The sequence below is a fragment of the Saccopteryx leptura genome, chromosome 11 (genome assembly GCF_036850995.1).
Source record: "Saccopteryx leptura isolate mSacLep1 chromosome 11, mSacLep1_pri_phased_curated, whole genome shotgun sequence".
Classification (NCBI taxonomy): domain Eukaryota; kingdom Metazoa; phylum Chordata; class Mammalia; order Chiroptera; family Emballonuridae; genus Saccopteryx; species Saccopteryx leptura.
The window spans coordinates 66,649,818-66,668,650 of NC_089513.1; the positions used below are offsets into that span (position 1 = coordinate 66,649,818).

An 18,833-nucleotide genomic window follows, 5' to 3' on the forward strand; every position below is an offset into this window, starting at 1 on the left:
CCATTGGAGCAAAGATGGCCCGGGCGCTGGGCATGGCTCTGTGGCCTCTGCCTCAGGCACTAGAGTGGCTCTGGTCGCAATATGGCGACGCCCAGGATGGGCAGAGCATCGCCCCCAGGGGGGCAGAGCACCGCCCCTGGTGGGTGTGCCGGGTGGATCCCGGTCGGGCGCATGCGGGAGTCTGTCTGACTGTCTCTCCCTGTTTCCAGCTTCAGAAAAATGAAAAAAAAAAAAAAAAAGAATCTGACTGCCCAGCGGCCAGGGCACTGCCGCCAGGGGAAAGCGCCAAGATCATGGGCAGCGCCCTCAGGTGGACGGGTTGCACTGTAAGCACTGCCTTCTCTAGGAGCCAACATCCTGGCTCTTCGTGCCCTGGCAGCAGGCCCACCCCCTCCAAGCTCTAGCCAAGACTTTTAGCCAGTCGCTGCAGGGCTCAGGTCTACCCTGTCAGCCCCTGGGCTAGGAGTCGGGAGGGCCAAATGAGTTTCTGCCGCTTTCTGGACAGCAGTGACCTCTCCGGCACCGAGGAGCTCGTTACCAATCGGGGGCCCTGAGGCGGCCTCCCGTGACAGCGGGCAGAGATGAAAGCAATAACGTGCTGGCTGGTCCGCAGCCCCTGGTCACTCCCGGTTTTATTAAAGCCGAAGTCTCAAGCATCCCTGGTGAGGAGAAAAGCTAGGGAGGCACATGGATCTGGGGCTGGAACCTGCTGGGAAACGGGACAGGGCAGGGAGGACCTGGTGAGGCCGCCATGGGGCTGGGCTTTCCCACGGGGGACGTGGCAGCCAGGAGACGCGACTGTTTCCTGAGCCCCCATCTCTCTATTTGCTCACAGTCAACCTGTTATCTTCCTTTATCAGAGAACCCAGTTATCTGCTGCCCTTCCACTGAGCCAAGAGCAGCCAACTGGTCACTGGGCCGAGTGAGTCCCAATCACAGACAGCAGAGGGTTCCAGACGGGCCGTGGGTCCCCGGACCCTGATTCCTCTCTGCCTCCAGGTCACCGATGGAGGGTGGAGTTCACTGTTGGGTGCAGAGAATGAGGTGGGGTGGGGGTGTTCAAATACACAATGCGGACTCAGCACCCGAATGCTCCCACCTTCCACAGTCCTATCAAGAAAGGGCGCCCTGCAGAAAGAGGGGACTCACAGGTCTGCGCCCTGTGGAGGGAGCCCCCCTTGAGAGCAGTTCCTAGAGCCCAGTTGATGCCATTTACCCTGAGGTACCCCCATCTCCCAAGGCAGGTCCCCCAAGTCTATAAACAGATCAGCTCAGACTCCCCCGAACAAGACAGCCTGTGAAGGCTCCTCACTGTGTCCGGAGGGTAACTGTGAGGCGGGGAATGGTGACAGCAGCCTTTTGTCACTGCCTCTCAGAGGGGCCGTGGGAGCATCCAGGTTCCTTGCCGGGGTTCCGAACCTGATCACAGCCTTGATACTGAGAACCACTCCCTCGAGAGTTCTTCTGGCTAAAAGGTAACCATCGTTTCCGGGGCATTTGTGTCTCTCCTCTCACGCTGCTGGGCACCTCTGAAGTACAAGCAGATGTTAGCAGAGCCCCTGCCCCAAAGGGACCTCCAGTCACCAGACACTAGTGGCAGGCACAGCTGCAGCAAAAGGCAGGGGGTGGGGGCTTGGTGACGCCTGCGAGCAGCTCAGAGGCAGAAAGTGCTGCAGAAAATGGGGAAGAGATGCTATCTGGGAGCTGGACCCTGGGTGAGGACCCCTGCAGGGGACGTGGCCCCGGGTCCTACAAGGTGCATAGGTCCAAGCAAAGATAAGAGGAGAAAGCATTTGGGCACAAGGAACCAACGATGTACGAGACACGTGGAGCAAAGGGTCGCATAGCAGAATGTAAAGAAATGATCAGGTGAGGAGGTAGGACAGGACCCAGCCTTGAAGGCAAAGTATGAGGCTAGACCTTGATTCCGGAGGCTGAACGGGGAGTCCCTCAGGGTGTCTGAGCAGCACGTGGGAAAGTCGGCACCTGGCACTCACAGTCACGTGACCTTGGGCAACAGACTTAACTGTGAAACAGTCATTTTCTCCTGTTTTCCCTGGGGACAATAAGAGCACCTGCCTCACAGGACCGTGGTAAGACTCCCTGAGATCGCGGGCAGAAGACGTGGCATGCAGCGTCGTGTTCGTTCTCATGGCTGTTGCTGAGTCAGAAAGGGTTCCTCTAACTTTGGGCAGGATGGAACCCTGGAGGGTTAGAAAGGAGATGAAGGAGCCAGGGGCCTCCTTACACCTCGGTGCCTCCGTCAGAGATGGAACGTTCAGCCAGGTGCCACGCCGACCTGACCCCTGCCGCGGGAGGGGACGCCGCTGATCCCACGATGCCTTGTTGCAGGGCCATTTCTGCATGTCTCCCCCGGGACTAGGGTTCTCAGGAGACAGGAGAGGCACTGGGGCGAAGGGGATCCTGGCATTGCCTTTTAATTGGTTACACCCCATAGACTGTGTGTGTGTCGAGGGGGGACTGGGTACTCCCCACAAAGCACGGTGCGTCTTGCAGGTTCTCAGTAAATCTTTATAGACGGACAAATGACCAAGTGGATGAAGTTGTGGTCTAAGGTCTGGGATGCCCCTGGTTGAGCCGGAAGGTGCTCAAAGACGGGTGCAAGGCGCACTCCCCTGAGAGTTGGGGTCCGGCTGTGCCCCGTGAGCTGTCTCGGCCTGGGCAGAGCCATTAGACCTGGGCTGAGCTCTTTGTCTGAGAAGTGGCAGGAGTAACATCAGTAATCCCTGCCTCACAGAGTGACTGTGAGCCTCGTGGAGGGAAATCTGTCTGAGGAGGAGCTTCTTGGAACACAGGAGTCCTTGGGTGCTGGTCTCGGTTGGCTGGCTCAGTGGGTGTCTCCTTTGCAAAGGGGACCAGCTCCGTGCCAGCCAGACCCCTTGTGGGGAGTTGGGAGGACTCACCTGCTGCTGCTGGGATACGATTAAGGGGAAAGGGGTAAACAATAAGGCAGATCTTGGGCCAGGTAAAGGGTGGGTGTATCAGTGCCACCTAGGGGAGTGCATAGGGACCCCATGCTGCGGGCAGGTGGGGAGGCTTGGATTTCTCTCCAGGTGGGGTCGAGTATCAGTATCTCTGGGAGTTCCCAGGTGAGGGTGGTTCTTTGTGAGGAGAAGTACAAAAACCAGGTGTGACTCCTGAGTCCCCTGTTTCTCAGAAGTCACCTCCTCAGGGAAGCCTTCCCTGCTGGCCTGTCTAAAATTTCAACACCTATGGCCTTCCCCATGAGCACTTCTGTCCACTTTCCCTGCCTTACTTTTTTCTCCGTGGTACTTTTTTACTAACTGATTTACCTCGTGGCCTTTGCTCTCATAAGACGTCAGCTCCACGAGGGCAGGGATTTGTTCTCTCCCACGTCTCCAGAACCCGGAGCAGCACCTGCACACAGCAGGTGCTCAGTTAATGTCGGTTGAGTGAATGAATGGACATCCCCACTGAGATCAGAACCACCCAAACTCGGACCTCCCCCTCCTCCACTCTGGATCCAGGAGCCCAGGCCAGTCTCGAGCCCAGGCCAGTCTCCGAGCCCGAGGGGCAGGTGTCACAGCGGCGGCACCCTCCTTCAGCAAGTGGGGAGCAGGAAGAAGGAGCGGTCTGGCAAGGCGCCCTTCACCTCCACAAACAGATGTGCTTGTCATCTTTGAAGTTTTCCTATCCCGGTTGCTCGGAAACTCCCTGGGCTCGGGATCATGGATGCTTCCGGGGACAGGAGAGGCAGCAGAGGGTGTGCTCTGTGCTGGGGTCGTTTTTGAAGGATGATTGCATTTAGGAAAAAGGAGAAAGTGCATCCAAGACCTGGCACAGGTGTGGGATGGCCAGTTTGTCTCCTTGGTCGGCAGTATGTCTTGAGCGGGTCGCCATTCCTTGCGCTCCCTGGCGGAGGCCTAGCTGTGAGTCTGCGGGGTCAGGGAAACGGCCAAGACGGAAGGACTGACAAAGAATGATGTGCTGAGGTCCAGAGGTAGACCTGCTGGGAGAGGGGACTCCTGATGGCCTGATTGTTTCTCGTACAGGCCAATGTCATGTCCACAGGCCAGGCCGGGGAGGGGGGTTTGAGGGGACCAGTGACTGAGAAGGGTGGGCAGGAGAGCAGGGCTGGGCCACAGAGGGGCTGTGGCCCTGAGGCTGCAGCGGAGGAGCTCACAGAGGGTAGGGAGGCCAGGCCAAAGCGGAAGGGAGACAGCCAGGCCCAGAGTCTGAGGGGGCCATTGAAGAGGACAAATTTTACCAAAGGGGCAGTATTGCTATCATTGCCTTTTATACCCAGTTAGTCCCAGCATGGAGGCCAGACCCTCAGGTCTTACAGACAGGCCAGTCCGCCTCCAAGAGCCTTCTCCTGGGCCCGAGGGGCCCCAGCAGCTGTGCAGAAGGCTGTGCCTTTCGTCTGACCTCTCGTCTGCTTCTTGCAGGAAAGCGTGGATTTGGGAGAGATCATGTTCTCCCTCTGCTACCTGCCCACGGCCGGCAGGCTCACCCTCACAGTGATCAAATGTCGGAACCTCAAGGCGATGGACATCACAGGCTATTCAGGTACCGCTCCCACCCAGTGGCCGGCACGTGGCCTCCCAGCAGCCCAGATATTAGGGTGTGGAAAGAGAAGAGGGAAGAAGTGTCAGTCTTATTAGAAAAGGAGCAATAGCTCTGGAGGAAAAGGACCAGGGTTTACAGTCCCATTCTGCCTCCTCCTTGCCTTGTGATGCTTTGGTTCCCTAATCTGAAAAAGTAACTTCCAAGGGTGCTTTAAGGATAAACGAGTTAATACACAGAAATGCTTAGAATTGTGCCAGACACATAATAAGCACTCAGCAGATATGTGCTGTTAGCATCATTCTTTCCCTTAGAGGAGAGTGAGAATAGGAGGTAAATATATAGGAGAAACAATAAAGGAAAATCTTTCCAGTTTATATGAGACCCCAGGACTTCCCAGGGTTATGTCGAGTCTGAATGTGGGAATGTTTGTGGGTCCCCAACGCCTGCGGCAGCCCTGCAGAGCCAGTCAAAGGAGCGAAGCCCCGGTAAAGCAAAGTGGATTTGTATTTGAGTCTTTCCGTGGGCCTTGGACCTCCGCCTCAGCCTCAGCACCTGGGAACTGTGAGGAAAAAAACAAGTTCTCCTCCAGCCACCGCAGAAATGCCATTTTGAGGCAGCAGGAGAGACTGTAGGCTGGACCTGGGGTCCAAGGTCTGCTCCTTTGCCTCAGTTCTGCGAGTCATTACCAGAGAAGGTAGCCCCGGGAGCCTCCACACCCCCACCCCCACCTTGACTCAGATCATCCCTGGAAGTGAAATGAGCGAAGCCTCCCAAGGAGGAGTCCAGGCTGCAGGGACAAGTGTGGGAAAAGTCCTGTGACTCGCTGACTTCCCTGGTCCCCATGCCGGGGGCTCTTAGGATGACTCCAATCAGCGGTGTAAAGCCTCTTCCAAGGCGCCTCTGTACTGGGACGGGGTGTATAAAAGATTTTTCCTTTTCTCCATCTATTTCCTGTGAAACTCCATGGTGTAATCACAGACACCACAAAGAGGGGCCGGTCCAGCTGAAAACACCTGGGCCCAGGTGCAGCCTGGTGCAACTGGAGGAAGAGGAGGTCGTTGAGAAACGAGGGACACGCTGAAGTGCTCACGGTGGCTGCGGCAGCGGTGATTGGCGCGGAGCCTCTGCTCCTAGCCACCACGTTGTCCCGGTAGCACTCTGGCCTCCAGGCCCAAAGCTCCCCCAGGTAGCGCCCCACACACTTCTCCGGGAAGCGCTTAAAGAACCTCTCCCACATGTGGGAGGCACTTAGGCAGCAGCAAGTCAGCTTCTCCAAACATACAGCCAATGGAGATTTCATTTGAATATCAAAATAAGTGCGTGCCCGGAACAGAGATCCGTGGAGGACGCTCAGGGCTGCTGAGGGAGATGGGACTGTGCTGCCCGAGTCCCCGCACTGACTTCTCGGGTGTGATTACACTGACGTGCTGGAGAGCGCTCGAGGCGGAGCCACTGGGGCCGATGTCAGGGCTGTTCCGCCTCAGAGGGTTGGGGCCAGCGTGTCCTCACGCCCGGTTCTGACCTCCCTCTCACAGTTGCCTCTCTTGTTTACCTGGGTTTGGAATCTAGTGTTAAATCTCAGCTTGATTCTGAAAATTCAGGGGTTTTTTTTGTCAGGGATTTCTGCCTCTTTTGTTCACTGAAATAATCAAGTGTCTGGAATAGCGCATAGATCACAAGATGCATGGATTAAATGTGTATGACATGAATGAATGAACGAATGAATGAATTTTATAGCTTGAGGGACCTTGTCAGGGGGAGATGCAGTGGGCGCACACCTGCAAAGGGCCTCTCAAACTGGATCTGTGTCTGAGGACAAGTTCGAGGTTACCTTCAGCCCAGACGGCTTTGATGTCGGACTAAACAAGGGAGTGAGTGGAGCTTATTCACTGTCTGCTCTTGATTTAGCTGATGTTGACCTCTAAAACCAAGGATCTTTCTGTTCTCCGTGATCTCAACTAGTCATGAATCAATTCTCTAAGCCTATCTACTGGAACCGTGACAATGACAATGATACAAAATAAGAAGGATCAGTATGCCAGGAAGGGGGGTGGGGTGAGTGAGTAAATGCCCCCATTTCTGCCACATCTGGTCTGTACGACTTTGAGTCCAGTGGATAAAAAAAAAATGTGAGCTTTCGAGTCAGACAGGCTGCAAATCTTAGGCAGGCAAGTTTCTACACCTCTTTAACCCTCAATTTCCCTACCTATAAAACGGCGACGATGACGACGACCAATATTTTATAGAACTGACGTGACATGTAAATGACATGATGCCTGTGTGACTCTGTTAGCTCAGTGCCTGGCACATACCAAATGCAGAATCACGATGGCTTTCGTGACAAGGAGACTGAACTACCCGGCTGGCCTTGGCGCCCCGCCCCCGGCGGCACAGAACAGCATAGACTGTTAGAGAGGAAAGCACCTCAGAGGTCCGCTGGAGCCAGCGTCCCGCTAGAAGCCTTAGGTTTTGCCTCAGAGAACCCTGGGGAACAGTCGTCTCTCTGCTTAGCCTCTTGGACGTTGGTGAGATTGTTGGTTCCTGCAGAGGAAGTACACCATTGGATTTCATAAGTTGCATATGCCTCGTAGGCATGGCCGGAGGGAGAAGGGAGCTGTCAGTAATGAGGCATTTGCTTAGCGGCGTTGACAGGTGGCTATACCCTATCTTTCCCAGCCCGGGGACGTGGAAATGCCGTCTGCCGTTGGGTGGGAACCTACAGAAACAGGCATGGCAGGTGGTGAGGCAGCGGGTTAGTGACAGGTCTGGGAGCTAGCTTTCCCGCCTCTCTGCTTGGACCTGAGCTCTTCTCCCAGCCATATCCACAGGGACAGGACCTGTGAAACCAAACCGTGTCCCACAGCGGTTCTCAGAACGCCCCCTTTCTTTTACTGCAAATCCTCCTGAGAGAGGGCCTTTTCAAACGGGCCACCCAGGAGAGCAGGCTGATGAGACACCTCCAGGTCTCCCGGCTCCTCTGTGAACCCACCTGTTCCCTTGGTTAAGGCACAGCTGCCACTGTCACATCGGTTAGTCAGTGGCTCGTCTGGGTGTCTGCGGAAATGCCTTTAAGGCTCGGAGTTTCTGATCAGGTGTCACAGCTCTCTCCAGCTCCCCTGTAGCCGTGTGCCTCCGCTGTCACCTGCGCGATGCCCAGGAAGCGAGAGGGCCTGCCGGGCGCCCAGGTGCCAGGGAGATGCACCCACGCCTGTGAGTCAGGGCGCTGGGAGCGCTGCTTGGCCCCCCACTCCTGACAGATTCACATGAGCCCCGGCTCCTGGGCAGAAAGGTGTCTCAGCACATCAGCGTCTCCAAGGCTGTTACTACCTGCCTGCGAGTCGCCCTCCCGCTTCTAGAGCTGTGCAGCATAAATAACAATTATAGCGGCGACCAAGACACCTGTGCCATGAGGCACAATAGGTGTCACTTCCCTTGAAGGAGTAGAAAATTTCAGGATAGAAAAATGACCATGAAATACCCATTCAGAAAACTGCAGAAGAGACAAGGAGGAGAGGCCTGTGGCCGCTCAGTATCAGGACGTTGGCTCACGGGATGGAGAGAATCCAAGATCCCACTGAGAAATGAAATGTGACCAGCTGCCCTGAGCGTCAGGAGGCTGCCACTCACTCCTCCCGGCCACGGCTCCCTCTACCACTGCCCAGAAGTGGGAGGAAATGGCTCTGGGGAAAGAGGGGTTACCACTCCCCTTCTGGATGCCAGATGGAAATGAGCTTCTTGGGACGATGGGACCCCTAATCTTTTTGTCGGGTGGGGAGGACACGGACAGCTTTGTGACCAGTGCTGTTCATCTACCCTGGCACGTTGCTCCTCTTTGGACAGCATCGAGTTCTGTCTTCACCCCACTCGTTATCTTCACCCCAAGCCTTCTCATCTCCGTTATGGATTACGATCGGTAGGTGTGGGTCCCAGAGGGACACGACTCCCTGCCCCTCACCCCACTCCAGTGCTGACAAGACCCCCAGGGGAAAGGACTTTCGCCCAGACAGGTGAGAGGAGTCGAGTGCTTTGTTCAGCTTCCCTGCCCAGTGGAGCCAGCCAGCCATCGTGGAGCCGAGATTTAGGGCATAAGCTGTGTACCCGCGGGCATCCGTCCTGTCTGACTTGGGGCCGGCCTCCTCGTTACTGCAAGTCCATTAACTTCTCCCAAGAACGCTAAGGTTTATTAAGCACAGAATGTCCTCGGAGACAGGTGTGCTGCACAAATTACAAGGTGGTGTCATTAGTTTAACAACCCGCTGATAGCATCTGATGAGCAACAGTAGGTGCGGGGCTTCTGTCCTTCTGCTGCAAAGGGTGTCGGAGGACATGTGTTTAACACACTCCCTTCCCTCCCCTCCCCTTCCCACCCCTTCCCTTCCCTTCCCTTCTCTTCCCACCCCTCCCCTCCCCTCCCCTTCCCTTCCTTCCCCTCCCTTTCCCTTCCCTTCCCTTCCCTTCCCTTCCCTTCCCTTCCCTTCTCTTCCCTTCCCACCCCTTCCCTCCCCTTCCCTTCCTTCCCTTCCCTTCCCTTCCCTTCCCACCCCTTCCCTTCTCTTCCCACCCCTCCCCTCCCCTCCCTTTCCCTCCCCTCCCCTCCCCTTCCCTCCCCTCCCTTTCCCTCCCCTCCCCTCCCCTTCCCTTCCTTCTCTTCCCTTCCCTTCCCACCCCCCCTCGGCACAGACCCCTATGTCAAAGTGTCCCTGCTCTGTGATGGGCGGAGGCTGAAGAAGAAGAAAACCACCACAAAGAAGAACACGCTCAACCCCGTCTACAACGAGGCCGTCATCTTTGACATTCCGCCGGAAAACATGGATCAAGTCAGCCTTCTCATCTCCGTTATGGATTACGATCGGTAGGTGTGGGTCCCAGAGGGACACGACTCCCTGCCCCTCACCCCACTCCAGTGCAGCACAGGGCTCCTTGACCTTGGGCCTTGTGGTTCACAGGTCAGGTGCCCACTGGCCTCAAATCTGGCTGCACCCAAGAGAGCACAGGAGTTTGAGGAAGAGTGTGGATTCCCCTGAGTGGATGCTCAAGCCCCATTTCCATCAAGGCAGCCCCACCCACCAGCTCCCCTGAATTCAGTACTGACTATTCCTTTCGCCTGTCATCTATCCTGAAAAGGCCTCTCTGTCCTCTCCATTTCTGCTGCTGCTCCCCCTCCCGCTCCATCCCTCCCTGCTCCATCCAGCCAACATACAGAAGGCATGCCTTCCTGCTAAGAGCCCACTCTCTTTCTGGACCTGCTGCTCTCAAGAACCATCAATGGCTCCCATTGTCCAGGCTCTTCCCTTGGACTTTCAAGGCCTTCCGTAATCTGGACCCAGCACGTCCCTCCTTGATTTCTCCTTTATTGGAGATGTTTCTTCTCTTCCACTTATCCAAATCCTGCTCTTCCATCCTGGCTGGCTCGGGATATTTTCCACCTGCTGTAGCTCCTAGGACTCCTCTCTCTACTTGTCACTTCTGCCAAGGGACAAGGAGACCGTGCAGTAAGGCCTCAGTCCAGGATTTTGAGCACAAGTTCTCGGGTATGGTAGGTGCTCGGTGAACGTGTTGGAGAGGTGATTGATGTTCTTGCTGAGTGAGTAAATCACATCCCAGCCGCCGGTGGTGTGGAGACATGGTACTCATAGCAGGATGATTTATTTCCAAACGCTGATGCCTCACACGTGGGTGTGATGCGCCTGCCGAGTCAAGTAAGGGAAGAGACTTCAACTTTCCAACTCCCCAGAGTCAGGCCATCTGCCTACCATTTCCTGAGACCAAATGAGTTTATAACCTTTTGCTCATCTGTCTGTGTCCAATGTCCACCCAAGGAGGCCAGGCAAGACCTGGCTGCGGCTGGCTCCCTGCGGCCCGGCCAAGCATCTGTTTTCAGAGCTCGGTTTCTGAGTTAGAGCTGCCGGACAGAGTGCCAGCTGCAGGCTCGCCCTCTCTGGGAGCGTGCCTGGTCCGCCATGCCAGCCCTTTGTGTCTCCCTCAGAGTGGGCCACAACGAGATCATAGGAGTCTGTCGTGTGGGCATCAGCGCCGAAGGCCTGGGCCGGGACCACTGGAACGAGATGCTGGCGTACCCGCGGAAGCCCATCGCACACTGGCACTCCTTGGTGGAGGTAAAGAAATCCTTCAAAGAGGTGGGTGAGGTCGCGCTCGGGCCTTGGCATGCCTGCTGCATGGCCGCGCGCTGGAGAATGGCCATCGGCTGCTCGGGGGGCCTCGCCTCCATGGGTCCTTCCGGGGGCCGGGGGGCCACGTGCTTCTCCCCAGTGTAACCGGCAGGGAGGAGCAGGAGGCAGACGCGGGAAGCTGCCTGACAAAGGGCCTCTGCTGTGGAGCAGACTGAACGCCACACTGAGCCCTACCGGGAAAAGCAGCTCTGGGGGGAGGCCTTCCCAGCAGCCCCAGACGCTTCCACCGAGCCCCTGGGCCAAGCCCGTCCTGGAGGAGCACGCCCCAAGGGGGTGAGAGCAGAACTTGGCAAGAAATGCTACCCCTGCTGGAGCAGTACGTTCCCTGAGCCCCCAGCCAGGAGTCGGGGCGGTTTTCACTGCGTGGAGGGAGAGGCCAGAGAGCGGAGCCTGCTCTAATGAGCGGTGGTTCTCACGAGCGTGGCATTAAGGTGTCATACTTTCTGGACAGAGATGCAAGGGACAGAGCACTGCCTGGGCGCTCCTGACTCGAGACTTGGGCTCCCATCTTGGCCCCTTCTGCCTTGCCGTGTGGCCTTGAGTCAGTCACTGCAAGAACAATGAACCTTCCAGGGACATTTGCAGTCTGGCCCACCTCCACCAGACTCCACCAATTTAAGATCCTGTAATTTATCACCTCGGTGGGCCTGCTTTTTCTCCAGTGGCTGGGACGTGGGAGTGGCCAGGCATGGCATACATAACCCTCATCTTGAATATCCCCACCCCCATCCACGTCCTGGAAATCCAGGCAATCGTCCACTCACCCTAACAGGCTTCAAGCCTAGTGAGTCCAGAGAGCCGTGTAAAATTGGAAAACTTGCTACTGGAAAACTAAAGTTTGACTCTTCCCCAGCTTGACCCCCACCACCACCACATGGTGCCTCAGCTTAAAAACAGAGTCACCTAAACACAGTCATCTCCTCCCTGTACTGTGACACAGAAAAGGCGAGGGCAGCAAAGCCAGAGGACCTGCCGGCTGCCCCTCCTCCCCAGGCGGACAAGCCTGCAGCCCCTGTCTCCCGAGAGACGGAGAGCTGAAGGGGCGGACGCAGGGAATCCCGAGGGAGAGAGGCCTGGGGAGCCAGGCTGCTGATGGTCCGCCCCGGGCGGGCGTGTGCTTTGCGGAGCTCCCGCCTGCGGCCTTGGCGGCCGGCAGAGGAATAAGGCGTGGATGCCAAGTTCTTGTCCATCTGAGGCCTCACGTTTCTGTCTTGTTGTGGCCTTGGTTTTACCACAGCGGTGGAGCTTCAGTGAGTGAGGCCAGGCCCTCAGCTCTCTGGATCCCAGCCCCCAGGAAAGCTTCTGCTCCCTATTGTCCAGAAGGTTCCCTCTGGGGAGTATGGGTGAGCCACCACAACCAGCCTCCACCGACAGAGAAGGCAGCTCTGGAAAAGGACCCTAGATGACTTGGAGATGGCATCTGCCACCTCACTGGTGCCGTGCCCCTCCCCCTTTAAAAATCCTTTAGTAGTATTTAAGAATAGAATATAAGAAAATGCTCAGTATGGTTTAGGGGCAGGGCAGGGAATGGGAGCCAAGAGGCCGCTGATGAGCTGTGGGACCCAGGCCACCCACTGCTCCCTCTCTGGTCTTCAGGCTCCTGGTTGGTGAAGGGACAGTAGGCACCTCCAGGTCTGCTATCCTAGGGAGCTCCGATCTTATGTGACAATTGGGCAGGGAGCCTGCACCATGAGCCCCCTTGCTAACCTTGAATCTGCAATAACCCATCACTGTTCCCGGCCTGGGCTGTCCATGCCAACAGGGAGTACTGGGCAGGCCGGGGCCGGGGTGGGTGCAGGGCAGCACGGAGCTGTAAGACCCAGAATCACCCTTCTTCGAGTTGAATGCAACCTAATTAAGCCAAATAATTGATTCCAAATCCTGTCTTCACTGAGTTCAACTCACTTGTTCAGACTACAAAAGAAAGAAAGATAAAGTGGAATCAAACCCTTGAAAATGAATATTTGATGAGACAGTAAAGGGAAAGTAACAGTATATGGAGAATGAAAAGAGACTAAATTGATTTATAGCCTTTGGGTTTTACATTTTCCTTGACCTCACACACCAAGCTCCTGAGCTCGCCCCTTCCCCACACGCTGTCTTCCCATCTTCTGCTCAGCTGATGAGTTCTCTGTCTGAAGAAGCTAAAAATGAACTTAGGATTTCACCGGGACCGATTTGTGTAAAATTTATATCTACACCTTTAGCATCCACAGTTTAAAGATCTTTTTATAAACATGCATCAAACCCCCCACTGGGCTAGTATTAAGTAAACATTCTTTGTGTTTGTGTGATGCATTGTCCTTGACCATTTATTTCAATCATCCTGTCTTCTTTTCTGGTCACTGAGCAAGAGTCTTGCTCCTGGAACTTGTTTCTCACATTTGTATAATACATGAAGAAATCTTACTCTCCGGCTCCCGGGAAGATAAACGGCAATGTATCTGTAAAGCACTCTATTTATATTGTGGCTTCCTTAGAAGAGATTCCAGAGCCCCGATCGTTTCTTTTTTCTTATTAACGAGGACAGAGGGCATCACACTTGCTCCCTTGTTTCAGGTCTTTAAATAAGGATGGGGGGGGGGGGGGATTAACTGAGAGGTATTTTTTTTCCCTGCTGGGATTTTTCTCATGAATACAAATTGATTAAGCCACAGCTAGCATCCTTCCCTCTCTGTGTGTCACCGCTGTCACCACACGCGGTGCCAGCGTTGGTCGGCAGCCTCTTCCAAGGTGTTTTATTTGGAAGGGCCAAGTTCAGATCATCTGCCGGAGATTTTAGATCTCTGCTGGAACGTGACCCATTTCAGAACAATACATGCTCTTCCTGGAAGGCAGCCACCCTGGAACAATCACCTTCCTGTGTGCAGGGGACCAGGTCTCTGCCAGTTCACTGCCACGGGGGTGAGCCTCCTGGAACCATGCGCCCTGCCCATTGATCATGAGTTCCGTCTCCCCATCTCCTCCCTTTGTTTGTCGTCATAGGAAAAACCAGGGTCGGCGGGGGGAGCCTTGCGCCTTCTGCGTTTGTCCTGGATAAACCACTGTGCTCCGTGTGCCTTTTCTTTGGGCTGTTTATTTTTTTTCTCCTCTGATCCGGCCTCTGAATCAGGTTGTTTAGGTGGCAAGGGAACCTAAGGGAGAAGCCAGTAATGACGGCGCACCTCTGACCAACATTAATGGTGATCACAGAAAAGTAGAGCTTCTAAAATAAAAGTCTGTGAAATGAAAGCGGTAGTGACCCTCTTATGTCCCCTTCGGGTTAGAGAACACCTGAGTCAGAAGTCACAATGGGCTCAGCAACCAGACATTCATTTATCTGAAATATTTCACCAGGGAAACCCTCGGTTGTGATTGCATTCACGGGGATGCTGCGAGCAGAGAGACTGCCACCTGGAGTTAGGAGTAAGTACCTGGTGTGGACCCAAAGAGGTTAGGTCTCCTGTTACATGTCCTGTCTCCTTCCTCCCCTGGTGTGGCCACAGGCCAAGATGGCAGCCGGATGGCTTGGAAGGAGCGCTGAGTTGGGAGTTGGGAGACCTAGTTTCGGATCCTGCTCTGCCCTGAGCTAGCTATGTCTCCATGTCTCTGTGTCCTTGTTTTTCTATCTTCAAGAATGAGAGAGTTAGGCCCTAGCCGGTTGGCTCAGCGGTAGAGCGTCAGCCTGGCGTGCGGGGGACCCGAGTTCGATTCCCAGCCAGGGCACATAGGAGAAGCACCCATCTGCTTCTCCACCCCCTTTCCTTCCTCTCTGTCTCTCTCTTCCCCTCCCGCAGCCAAGGCTCCATTGGAGCAAAGATGGCCCGGGCGCTGGGGATGGCTCCTTGGCCTCTGCCCCAGGCGCTAGAGTGGCTCTGGTCGCGGCAGAGCAACACCCAGAGGGCAGAGCATCGCCCCCTGGTGGGCATGCCGGGTGGATCCCGGTTGGGCGCATGCGGGAGTCTGTCTGACTGTCTCTCCCCGTTTCCAGCTTCAGAAAAATAAAATAAAAAAAAGAATGAGAGAGTTAGACTGGCTGGCCTCCCAGGCCTGGCATGCTGAGATTGCTCGGGTCTGGGTCACAGCGTGGTGGTAGTCAGCGCCTGACTGTCCAGCCTGGGGTTGGTTGTGCGGTTGCAGGTTGGCCTGGACAGGAGGCAGTAAGGGGCCGTGAAGAACTGAGCCTGGGGAAGGGTAGCAGAAGCTTTCCTTAGAACGAGGAGCCTGAGGGCGTCCCGTGGGCCTGGCTTTCTCCTCCATGTCAAGGGGTTCCCATATTCTCCAGAGGAGACGCTGGATGGCAGTCTGTTCCCTGGGTGGCTCGGCTTTGCCTAGGAATGGCTGCGGTGAGGGGGAATTGTGTCCTTCCCCATCCGACCCCCGCACACGCACAAAGGCGTAGGCAGCCTCCACTCAGCCCCGTCACTCCACGGCGGAGACCCCTGAAGCTCACGAGACGCACAGGGGGCTGCACTTCAGTTCCAGAAAAGCCACCTTGACCTCTCGCTAACCTTCCTCTGGAGCCTTGTCCTGTGGGTACCTAGTAGAGTGTTGGGGTCTCCTCCGCTCACAGGAAGGCTGGACTGTCTCCCTTTGAAGTCGTACAGCCCCGGACAGGTCAAGAACACGCACAGGATCAGCTCCTGCCCAGAAAACATTGCTCTAGCTGTGACGGACTGGTTCAACCTAAAAGAGGGTTGAATGGCTCACATGCGGGTCCACCCATCCTCGCCCCCTCCTTCACCCCATGCTGCCTCATGACGTCACTCACTCTCACAGGGGGGTTAGGGTCGGGCTGAGAGGCGGCAACCTGTGCGACAAGAGAACTGAGAACAAAGTGGGTGCCCGACAGGGGAAGGGGCTGCCGTCACCTCCACCTGCCACCTCTTCTTCACAGGTCTGGTATGGATGCCCCCAGGGAGCATTAAGGCAGAAGAACACCCAGAGCTAAAGCTGTATCAGGTTTTTTAGCTGTACTAACAGCTCCCAGACAAATTGCTAATAATTCATGATCGGGTTCTTGGCAGCAAGGGCACACTCTGCAGACGGCCTCTTTCGCTAACATAATCCAATTTTCAGTGTGAGAAATGGCTGAAACACTCAGAAACGGCCCAGTCACACCTCACTAACACACACACACATACACACACACACACACAGAAGAAAGCTTTCATTATCTTTGTAACAGGTCGTTTTTTTGTTTGTTTGTTTGGTTTTGTTGGGTTTTTTTTTTGTATTTTTCTGAAGCTGGAAATGGGGAGAGACAGTCAGACAGACTCCCGCATGCGCCCGACCAGGATCCACCCGGCACGCCCACCAGGGGTGATGCTCTGCCCACCAGGAGGCGATGCTCTGCCCCTCCGGGGCATCGCTCTGCCTCGACCAGAGCCACTCTAGCGCCTGGGGCAGAGGCCAAGGAGCCATCCCCAGCGCCCGGGCCATCTTTTGCTCCAATGGAGCCTTGGCTGCGGGAGGGGAAGAGAGAGACAGAGAGGAAGGAAGGGGGGGTGGAGAAGCAAATGGGCGCTTCTCCTATGTGCCCTGGCCGGGAATCGAACCCGGGTCCCCCGCACGCCAGGCCGACGCTCTACTGCTGAGCCAACCGGCCAGAGCCAGGTCGTTTTTTAAAATCAGGTATTCCCAACTAGAAGCCCTCGATCTGCTCCCTTCCATTTTTGCATGGCTGACAGCAACATTCAAGAAAGCTTACAGAGGTGAACTCAGTGCATGGGCCAGACAAGTTCTGGAAGGTGACCTGTCAGTTCCCGTGGCAATCCATAACCGGCTTCTTCTCCTCCCCACAGTGGCAGGGCCGAGCTGCCAGCTTCGACAGCCAGAGCTCGTGTCCCTCTCCGAAGCCACCTCCGACACCATGAGCTGCACGGCCGAGCGACGCAAACGGGACTCAGCACTGTTCTTTTCGCACCTGTTCAACCGTCTCAACACAGTGCGGTTTGGTCGCCAAGGCAGGGGCGGCACCGCTCACGGCAGTCCTACCTGCTCCTGTGTAGGTCGAAGCCGGGACACTTATCCAGTGGTCAGATCTGTCCTAGTCTTTTCTGTCTCCCAAGGTGATGTCTCTTGTGGTTTTCACTTTTTACAGATCTGCTGTCAAGAAAGGAAAAGTGTAGGCAAAAACAAAGAGTAGAGAGCCCAGAAGTTGGTTTAATAAAACAGAGCCTAAAATAGTCGTTTTTTTGGGGGGGGGAAGAGGGTTTGAATTTCTGCGTTTTGTGTCTCCAGCAAGCTCTACTACCCTGGAGAAGGAGGAAGGAAGAGGGATGGAGCTCTGGCTGCTTTCACAGCGGCCTGCGGCTGCAAACCCATGCAAGAGTCTTTACAAGGCTGATCAGGACTCTTCGAGGCTCTTTGTTATGTGACAGAAGCTGAGATGCGGACTCCCGGTCCCACTTGAAATCACGAGCTCCCTGCGATGTCTGTGAACCCTCAGCTGGTTGTGCAAGGCTCCTGGCTCCCCGTCCCCATTGACTCCATTCATGACGGGAAAATGCCTTGATTCCTCATGGGAACCTAGTCACTTTCTTTAGGAATGATCCCGCTAAAACTAAAACATGCCCCGTGTTTTCTCGCGCCCCGCAGTTAACGGCCATATTTGTTTGAAAATGGGATCTTTGGTCTCGATAAGAACCTTCTGCATAAAGGAGGTACGTGTGTTCCGGAGTGATTTCTGCGCTACACCTGGCTTTGTAATCCCAGGAAGTATCAAGCAGCTGTTTAAAAGGCCTCCACAGATCTAAGGAAAGGCTAGGTAAAATGTCTTTTTCTGAATGCGGAGTTTTGAAATCCATGTAATAGTTGGAGCCCATCTTTCTGTGAAGAGTATCTTCTTGACTGAAGCCAAGTCAGCTTTGGCCTATTTCAGCCTCCTTGACTCTGGGACAATATTCATCTCGAACTTTAGTTCTATAAACTACTAAGTACTTCTGTGTTTGTTTCAGTGGTAATAAAAGTTTTGTTTGTTTGTTTTTTTCTTTAGATTTCAACCTTAGGCCAGATTCAGTAATATTTAAACTATTCTGTATTGTCATAGTACATTTCCGTTGAGTTGGCCTTCCTACCAGCCTCCTATAACTAGTTTTATGTAGCCTCGGTAAGTGCGTGGAGGCGAGTTTCCACTTCAACTTGTGCTTAGACATTGCCAATTTCCAGAGCTGTGTGCGTGATGTCCAGGAGGCAGGTCTGCTGAAGGACCCCCTCCTTTCAACACTGGAAGGTCAAGAACATACAAGCTCTTCACACACGCTGTGTCCTACTCTTTCTGTATGTCACATGCTTTAGGAGCCGCGACTCAATAAAGTAACCCTCATTTTAAGCCAAGTTTTCCGATTTCTCTGCTGATATACCTTTGGGTACTGTCTTCTAGTCCTAAAAATGACCAGAGTGGGCATGAGGTAACAGGATATTGTGGCAGGAAAAGCTTTAAGCTTAGAAAAGTAAATGTAGATAAACTCCAATTCCCCATTGTACTGAGCCTTAGGCTATGGGCAACTGAGTTATTGGTAATAAAGACAAGTTTTCTGCCCAGACGTCTTGTGATGAGTAGGCCTTCCTCTCAGGAGCCCTATAGCTGGATGTGCTCCTGAGAGTAGGAGAAAAAAAACCCAAGGTGATGACAAGATTCACATCAAAGTATAAACTTCACTTTTCTTGACTGACCCCATTAAGAGGGGCCGTCTCAATATTGCACTGGCAGAGGCTGTGGGTCCTGCAACTCTGAAGGGGACAACTGAGTTTCCTGGGTCACAGAGAGCCCAGTAATTAGTGTAGTAAAGAGGTCCTTCCAGAAATAAGCTCAAAACACATGCATGTCTAGCTGTCATCTAAAACCTGTGGGCAGGTGAGGATGTTCACACTAACCTTTTGGAGAAGGGAGTGTGATTGGCTCGGAACTTGGACGACTGCTCTCAGACATTTCTGTCCAAGCAGCCCGCTCACAGATCGTTTTGGAAAGTCCTCTCCCGAGCAGGTGACGGTCAGCCCTCACACCACCCTGACCAAGTGCAGTCTCCATACGTCGGGACATTTCCGCAGGCTGGGAGCCCACCCCGGGAGGCTTTCGGGGTCCTCAGGGGAGACTGATCCTCAAGCAGA

At 54.7% G+C, this 18,833-nt stretch overlaps 1 protein-coding gene across 1 annotated transcript in view; it reads left to right on the forward strand.

Annotated features, from left to right (window-relative positions):
- The window catches only part of SYT6 (synaptotagmin 6), a 56,888-nt gene extending 38,816 nt beyond the window's left edge, over positions 1-18,072 (forward strand). Inside the window, exons 4-7 of the mRNA XM_066352806.1 lie at positions 4,431-4,551; positions 9,232-9,403; positions 10,538-10,688; positions 16,526-18,072. Coding sequence (XP_066208903.1) covers positions 4,431-4,551; positions 9,232-9,403; positions 10,538-10,688; positions 16,526-16,597 — 516 coding nt within the window. The 3' untranslated portion in view covers positions 16,598-18,072. The remainder of the gene's footprint in view (positions 1-4,430; positions 4,552-9,231; positions 9,404-10,537; positions 10,689-16,525) is intronic.
- Positions 18,073-18,833: the final 761 nt, after the last annotated feature.